At 40.3% G+C, this 8390-nt stretch overlaps 1 protein-coding gene across 1 annotated transcript in view; it reads left to right on the forward strand.

The window, feature by feature from the left end:
- wdr1 (WD repeat domain 1) overlaps positions 1–4278 on the forward strand; it is a 70896-nt gene extending 66618 nt beyond the window's left edge. The window contains exon 15 of the mRNA XM_078401367.1: positions 1489–4278. Coding sequence (XP_078257493.1) covers positions 1489–1598 — 110 coding nt within the window. The 3' untranslated portion in view covers positions 1599–4278. The remainder of the gene's footprint in view (positions 1–1488) is intronic.
- The last annotated feature ends 4112 nt before the right edge of the window (positions 4279–8390 follow it).

Genomic DNA, 8390 nt, shown 5'->3' on the forward strand with positions numbered 1-8390 from the left:
TCTTGTGTATATGACACTAAAGTAATCTGATTTAAAGACCAAAATTATACTAGCTGTTTTTTTAAATTTTCTTGAGTTTTATGAATGTTAGTGATTTGTATGTCTGGAAACCCAATCTTCCTTGGTGAATAAACAAGGTCAAAGTCTATTTGTAAAGGTCTCATCCTGCAAATCTGTAGATTATGCAAATCTACTTGCCTTTACTTTCCTTTAAGAATTTCTACCGTGCTCATAATGTGGACTTTGTCTTCATTAAACTTGGATTGCTTATTATGGACCATATTAGCCGATAGTTCAAGGATCAACTGACATGCAATTTTTAAAGTTAAAATCTTGAAATTACAATCTATGTTATTCCTAAATGTATTTTTAGCTTTCCAGGGTGTGTACATTTCCTTTGATTGTATTTTTGAGTCCCAACCTTTTTTTACTTCAAAAACAAAATTGGCAACTACTCAGGCATGTGAAGATTCCGCGGAGTTGCGTTTTTAAAATCCATTTTCTGCGCTTTTTGCATGATTTCTGCGTTTTTCACTTTGCCAAAATCATGTTTACCAATGGAAAAAATCGGATTGGAAAAAGAAAAGAAACGATGTATAGACTTGTAATGAACGCTAGTGTTCCGCGAGAGGTCGCTAGGGGTTCTGCGAGAAATCCCCATGCGCCCTGGCAGTCTCCCCGAAAATATGGCATCTAGGCTGGGCAAGGCAGCCAATCTCTACCTCATCGGGACTTCCATGGCCAATTTGTCAATTCAGTTGCTAGCGGTTCCGCGAGAAATCCCCAGGCATGCTGGAAGTCTCCCCGAAAATGTGGCACCTAGTCTGGGCAAGGCAGCCAATCTCGACCTCATGGGGACTTCCACGGCCAATCGGTGGGTTGAATTTGCAACCTGTGGCCGGGGCTCTGGAACTCCAGCCCAGCTGGAGCCAGCAAATCTATCCCCATAGCCGGCTTCCTTGGCCGGCTTGATAAACCAGCAAAGCTCTGGAACCAAGAGTGCCAAAAAATCAGTGATGGAACTGTAATGAGTAAATATTAAATTTAAGTGCAAGATTATATAACTAAATTAATTAAGACGGAGTTAAAATATAAAACACAACGGAAAAGCCAATTACTACCTTTTTGTGCTGATTATCAATTAATGTGCGAATTTACTTAAATGTTATTAGTATACAGTGACATATTCACGTTATTTTGTAATGTCCGTTTTTACTTTGAAAGGCACTAAGAGGCTTGAAACTAGTAATTTTGTGTGTAAATTTTCCTATTTTTTGACCCCCGCTCTACGCCTCGCGCAAGCGCTCGGCTCTCTTCCTCTTTTTTAACCTCACTCACATGCCTGAATACTGTATTTTGAATTAATGGATAGAAGTAGGATTATAAAGCATCTGAATCCTGTTGTGGACAAAATGCTGCCTTGCTGTTTTATGAGTGACTTGTTCAGTCCTGTGAATGTTTTAATTGGCTTTTGTTTTCTCCCCACAGATACTCATCGATTATATCATGTCGGCTGCATTGTTTGGTTGGATGCACATACTCTGGTGACAGCATCCCATGATGCCTGTATAAAGCAGTGGATTATCACCTACAACTGAACAAGTTATTATATTTGGGGAGGGGGACTAGAATTTCAGGGACTAGGGCTGCTGCTGTAGAAACGTAGTATTGAGCAGAATATTTCTTTTTTGCCCTGTGGGCCCCATATCACAATCTTATGTCTGATATACTGTGTTGGGAAAGCTTTAGCAGAAAAAAAATTGCACGTGAAAAGCACTTGTTAACCTAATCTCTGGAGCTTAATCTTGTACGTTCACATTCCAGAGGCAACAGCCTTATTTGTATCCATATGACCCCTATATGCAGCTTTTTTCTTTTTTGTTTAAAGACCAGATTTGACATTGTACTGAATCAAGAGACTAAAACTCCAATTAAATAATATTTCTGTATAGTGACAAGATAATTAATGTGTGATTGAAATTGATGCAAGTGCAGCTACTGTATATTGTACATGTTATTTCTTTTGCTTTAGAAATCTGTACTGCACAACCGTTGCCTGAGATGTTCTCTAGATTATCAGAAAAATACCTAATAAAGTTTTTAATGCTTTAAGAATTCAAAAATGGTTACTTTATAATTGGAGTCCTTGTTCCATTTTAATATAATCAATATTTATTGAACCAAATAGATGTAGATTGTTTTAGTGCTGAATAGTAAGTGCCAAAATTGTACATAGAATGTTGGGGAAATTTTCTGATTATATATTCACTTTTTAAAGAAATTTTACGAAATGTGCAACAAGGCAAGTTTTTGTAGATTTTTTTTAAACTACATTTGAAATTTCGCCATTCTCAATGCAATACTTATTGGAAGGAATAGCAAAAAGTCTGATTAATCCAATTATCTTGTGGATTGTATCCAGTCGAGTTGCTTGCAACATCTAAGGTACTAGAGAAATGTTAGAATATATAGCTAATTTAATTATTCTGCATATGGGTATATGATTGTTTAATAAGGGTTCGTGACATTTTGGCATTTGCAGCAGCATGCATTCTTATCTCAAAATTCATTGTTTTTAAACCAACAGCAATTTTTCCAGACGCACTAATTTTTTTAAAGGCTAGTTTCAATGAAAAAGTCTGAAAAATTTATGAAAAATTCTGACCCAATAGTAATCAAAGTTTGTTGTACATTTGGAAGGCAGAATTCCATAAACTACCTGCATGTCAAAAAGCGAATGCGCACAGGAATCCGATAGCCATTTGGTTAGATTGTAACTGCTCTGTTTGTGCAGTTCATTTACTTGCTTTTGCGTATCTTTTTTCCAGCACATATTTTGCTGGTGGTAGATTTGCAGGAGACAGTCTTTTGAGTTTGCTGCTTCCCTTTTGTGTAGGTCACAAAGATCTTTCTGAATTTACTTATGACCTGACTGTATTTTCAAAGTTAAACCCTCTTTCTAGATTTGCTCAGTAAAGGAAAGTGAAATTCCTATTTACTTTAACCTTTTTTAAAATCCAGATCACACTCTTTCTTGAATATACTAATTAACTTCTACAATCTATCCTAGCTCTTGTTTCTATTGAGTCTGAGCGACACCATCTCCAGTCCCCTTCCTAATATGCAGTGTTCAGATTGAACTATGCCATAGAGTGTTTGGCAAATAGTTTCAATTGAAACTATTTCTCTTTTTGGTATTTTAGCCCAACTGAGAATAAATAGCAAAATGTTGTACTACTCTTGCTTTTTACACTTGCCACCCTTCCCCCATGATAATTAGTGTTTTTTTATATATGGATAGCAAAATCTTGTTGGCCTTCAATGATTGCCTAATACTTGCCATTTTGAAAAGTTTTTCAAGTGAATGACTCAATACCATACAATGGGACAATGTATTGCTCACTTGCTTAATTTTGTTCCACGTAAATTCCTGCTGCTGTCCACATAAGCCATTTTTAGCGTCCTCCACAATTTGGGGTATATAATTCTCCACCTTTTATCATATCGCTGAAAAGTACAGAAAAAATAATCAAAGTACACATTTCTGGGAATACATTTACACAATTTATCAGCTCCAACCATTCAATGTATGTACCTTTAGGTTCCACCTCATGTTATAAGGTGTTTAGTAATTGTGTAAAATTTAGGTAATGCATGGATATTTAAAAATGATGCTACAGAAAATTTAAGATGGAATCTAGGAGTGGTTTGGAAAATAATCTTGCCAATATAAGGTTAAATGCTTTTTATCTGTGAATCCTAATTTCAGTTCAGAGGGAATAGCAAAAGACCAGTTTGAGTACTATTTATTTATCAAAATTATAAGAAACTTGAAACAAGCTACAGCTCCAACTAACTGCAAATTACCCAGGGGTTAAGAGTGGTATTCGTCTCTTTACTGTTACTACTGTATCAGCATATGTTTGTGTATTTTAATAAAAGAATGATTGAGTGAGTACTCTTGGTGTAATAATATCCAAATCCGTTATAAATTGTCAGCAAAAAACAGAAATGGCTAATGTTTTATTAGGGTAGGAAGTATGTTTTAAAAACTAGGAATCAGTAGACTTGGGCCAGAAATGTGATTGTGCAAATTATACCTTGTCAGCATTCAACCAATGTCAATCTTGCTGTTAGACTGTCCACTGCATAAATATGCATTCAACATGTAATTCTAGGACTTGTATATCCAGTAGTTCAAACTAACTGCTGCTGACGGATATTATAACTGTATTTCTGAAAGATGTAATTGTGACTTCTAACCACCACAGACTTTTAAAGGTTTACTTAAACTAGGCAAAAGACTATGACTGGAATTTTTTAGATTAAAATTGAAGAGGGAGAGATGACTCAACAATATTCCAAGGCCAAGATGTCTGTCTGCAATCCAGATCTGGAATGTAATGCCAGTTGGGATATCTTGGCTAAGAAACTAAAATAAAACAACCCATAACATTTTATTGACCATATATACAGTTAAGATCAATTGCAAGTTCTCATTTCTCAACAAATGAAAGCCTCAACTAACAAAGTTTATCACCATCCTATCAAAGACATGCATTGTCACTCATTTTATCACCATAACTGACACACCACCTTACAACTTTACATACAGCCATTTGTTACAGTAAGCAAATTACTGTCCACCACTATTTTCTTCTAATGCACCAGCTGTCTTACTATCACTGCCAACATCAATGAACTTGTAGCGGCAGTCTTTATGATTTAGAGGCTTCTCTGCTTTATTTTTCTCCTGAGCTTCAATAGCTGTATTTTCAGTTGGCTTCTGACTGCACATGGACCAAACATTGTATGTTTGAGATCGAGAAGGAGGTGGTAAGAGTAAAAGAACATTAAGGTGGATAAATCCCCAGGGCCTAATGGTACCTACCCCAGGTTATTGAGGAAAGCAAGAGAATTTGTGGGGCCTTGACTAGGATCTTCTCCAACCACAGGTGAGGTCCGGAGACTGGAGATTGCCCAATGTTCTTTTGTTTGAGAAAGGAAGTAGAGAAAATCCAGGAAACTATATGCCACGTAGGTGGTAGGGAATCTGTTGGAGAGAATTCTTTGAAATAGGAATTAGGGATAGCCAGCACAACTTTGTATGTGACAGGATGTGTGTTGAACTCGATTGAGTTTTTTTGAGGATGTGACAAAGGGGATTGATGAAATTAGGGTGGTTGGTGTTGTATGCATGGATTTGGCTAAGGCTTTTGATAAGGTCGCTCATGATAGGTTGATCCAGAAGATTAAGATGTACGGGATTCACGATGACTTGGCCATGTAGATTCAGAACTGACTTATTCACAGAATGCAGAGGGTTGCCAGATATTCTGGCTGCAAGTCTGTGACCAGTGGAGCTACATATGGATCTGTGATGGGATCTATGCTGATAGTGATGTAGAAATGACTTGGATGGAAATGGGTTGGTGAATAAGTTTCCTGATGATTTCAAATTTGGAGGAGTTTTAGATCATGAGGAAGGTGGTCAGAAGATACGGTGGGATATAGATCAGCTGAAAAAAATGGGTGGAGAAATGGCTGTTTAACCTGACCAAGTACAAAGTGTTGTACTTTGGGAGGTTGAATGCAAGGCGAGAGTATACAGTTAATGGCAAGATCGAATGGCGGGGCAGACTGAGGGACCAGGAGGTCTGCTTTTGTTCCTATCTTTATATTTATTCTCTTGATACATTTCTAGGTGGCTTTAGAGTCATAGAGTGATACAGTGTAGAAACAGGACATTCGGCCCAACTTGCTCACACCTGCCAACATGGCCCAGCTACATTCGTCCCACCTGCCTGCATTTGGTTCATATCCAATCCCAATCTGTGTAACTGTTTCTTGAACATTGGGATAGTCCCAGTCTCTACTACCTCATCTGGCAACTTGTTCCATACACCTACCACCCTTTGTGTGAAAATGTTACCCCTCAGATTCCCATTAAATCTTTTCCCCTTCAACTTGAACCTATGTTCTCTGGTCTTCGATTCCCCTATTCTGGGCAACAGACTCTGTGCATCTACCCGGTCTATTCCTCGCATGATTTTGTACACCTCTATAAGATCACCCCTCATCCTGTGCTCCAAGGAATAGAGACTCAGCCTACTCAACCTCTCCCTATAGCTCACACCCTCTAGTCCTGGCAACATCCTCGTAAACCTTCTCAAGCTTGACATTATATTTTCTGTAACATGGTGCCCAGAATTGAACACAATATTCTAAATGTGGTCTCACCAACATCTTATACAACTGCAACAAGATCTCCCAACTTCTGTACTCAATACTCTGACTGATGAATGACAATGTGCCAAAAGCCTTTTTGACCACCTTATCTCCCTGCGACTCGACTTTCAAGGAACCATGCACCTGCTCTACAACACTCCCCAGAGCCCTACCATTCACTGTGTAGGCCCTGACCTTGTTAGACGTTCCAAAATGCAATACCTCACACTTTTCTATTAAATTCCATCAAACATTCCTCAGCCCACCTGGCCAATCGATCCAGATTTTGCTGCAATCTTTGCAACCATCTTCACTAACTGCAAAACCATCCACTTTTGTATCATCAGCAAACTTGTTAACCTTGCCCTGTAGGTTCTCATCCAAATCACTGTATATGAAAAACAGTAACGGGCCCAGCACCGAACGCTGAGGCACACCGCTAGTCACAAGCCTCCAGTCTGAGAAGTAACCTTCCACCATCACTCTCTGCTTCCTTCCATAGAGCCAATTTGCTATCAATTCAGCGCTATCTCCTTGGATCCCATGCGATCTAACCAGACCAGACCAGCCTACCATGCGGAACCTTGTCAAATGCCTTACTAAAATCCATGTATACAACATCTACAGCTCTGCCTTCATCGACCTTTTTGGTCACGACTTCCAAAAATCAGTCAGATTTGTGAGACACGACCTCCCACGTACAAAACCATGCTGACGCCCCCTAATCAGCCCTTGCCCGACCAAATACCTATATAACCTATCCTTCAGAATACTCTCCAATAACTTTCCAACTATAGATGTGAAGCTCAGTGGGTTATAGTTCCCAGCATTTTCCCTGCAGCCCTTCTTGAAAAGAGGCACAACATTTGCCATCCTCCAGTCTTGTGGCACCCCTCCTGTATTTAAGCACGACTCGTATATTTCAACCAGGGCTCCTTGCAATTTCCTCTCTGGTTTCCCACAGTGTCCAATATCTGATCAGGCCCTGAGATTTGTCAACTTTCATACACGATAGTACCTTCAGTACATCTTCGACAGTAACACTGACTGCTCTCAAGACACTTCCATTGACTGCCCTAGTTCCTCTGTCCTACTGTCTCAGTAAATACAGAGGAGAATTACGCATTGAGGACCTCTTGTGACTTCACACAGAGGTGACTGCTTTGATTCCTGAGGTCCCACTCCCTCTCTCTCTAGTTACCCTTTTCCCCCTTATATTTATAAAATCTTTTGGGATTGTCCTTAATGCTACCTGCCAGAGCTACCTCCTTGCCCCTTTTTGCCCTTCTGATCTCCTTTTTCAGTTTACTCCTTAGTTCCCAAAACTCCTCCAGGTGATGCACTGGATCTCAGCTGCCTATACCTGTCCCACGCATCCTTGTGTAGGACAATAACTGCAGATGCTGGTACAAATCGAAGGTATCACAAAATGCTGGAGTAACTCAGCAGGTCAGGCAGCATCTCTGGAGAGAAGGAATGGGTGACGTTTCGTGATGAGACCCTTCTTAAGACTGATGTCAGGGGGGGGGGCAGGACCAAGACAGGATATAGGTGGAGACAGGAAGACAATGGGAGTACTGGGACTGGGGAGGGGAAGAGAGGGACAGAGGAACTATCTAAAGTTAGAGAAGTCGATGTTCATACCACTGGGCTGCAAGCTGCCCAAGGGAAATATGACGTGTATAAGAAGATAACTGCAGATGCTGGTACAAATCGAAGGTTTTTATTAACAAAATGCTGGAGTAACTCAGCAGGTCAGGCAGCATCTCGGGAGTGAAGGAATGGGTGACGTTTCGGGTCGAGACCCTTCTTCAGACTGATGTCAGGGGGCGGGACAAAGGAAGGATATAGGTGGAGACAGGAAGATAGAGGGAGATCTGGGAAGGAGGAGGGGACGGGAGGGACAGGGGAACTATCTAAAGTTGGAGAAGTCGATGTTCATACCACTGGGCTGCAAACTGCCCAGGCGAAATATGAGGTGCTGTTCCTCGAATTTCCGGTGGGCCTCACTATGGCACTGGAGGAGGCCCATGACAGAAAGGTCAGACTGGGAATGGGAGGGGGAGGGGGAGTTGAAGTGCTCGGCCACCGAGAGATCAGTTTGATTAATGCGGACCGAGCGCAGGTGTTAAGTGAAGCGATCGCCGAGCCTGCTCTTGGTT

The sequence above is a fragment of the Rhinoraja longicauda genome, chromosome 1 (assembly GCF_053455715.1).
Source record: "Rhinoraja longicauda isolate Sanriku21f chromosome 1, sRhiLon1.1, whole genome shotgun sequence".
Taxonomy (NCBI): Eukaryota; Metazoa; Chordata; class Chondrichthyes; order Rajiformes; family Arhynchobatidae; genus Rhinoraja; species Rhinoraja longicauda.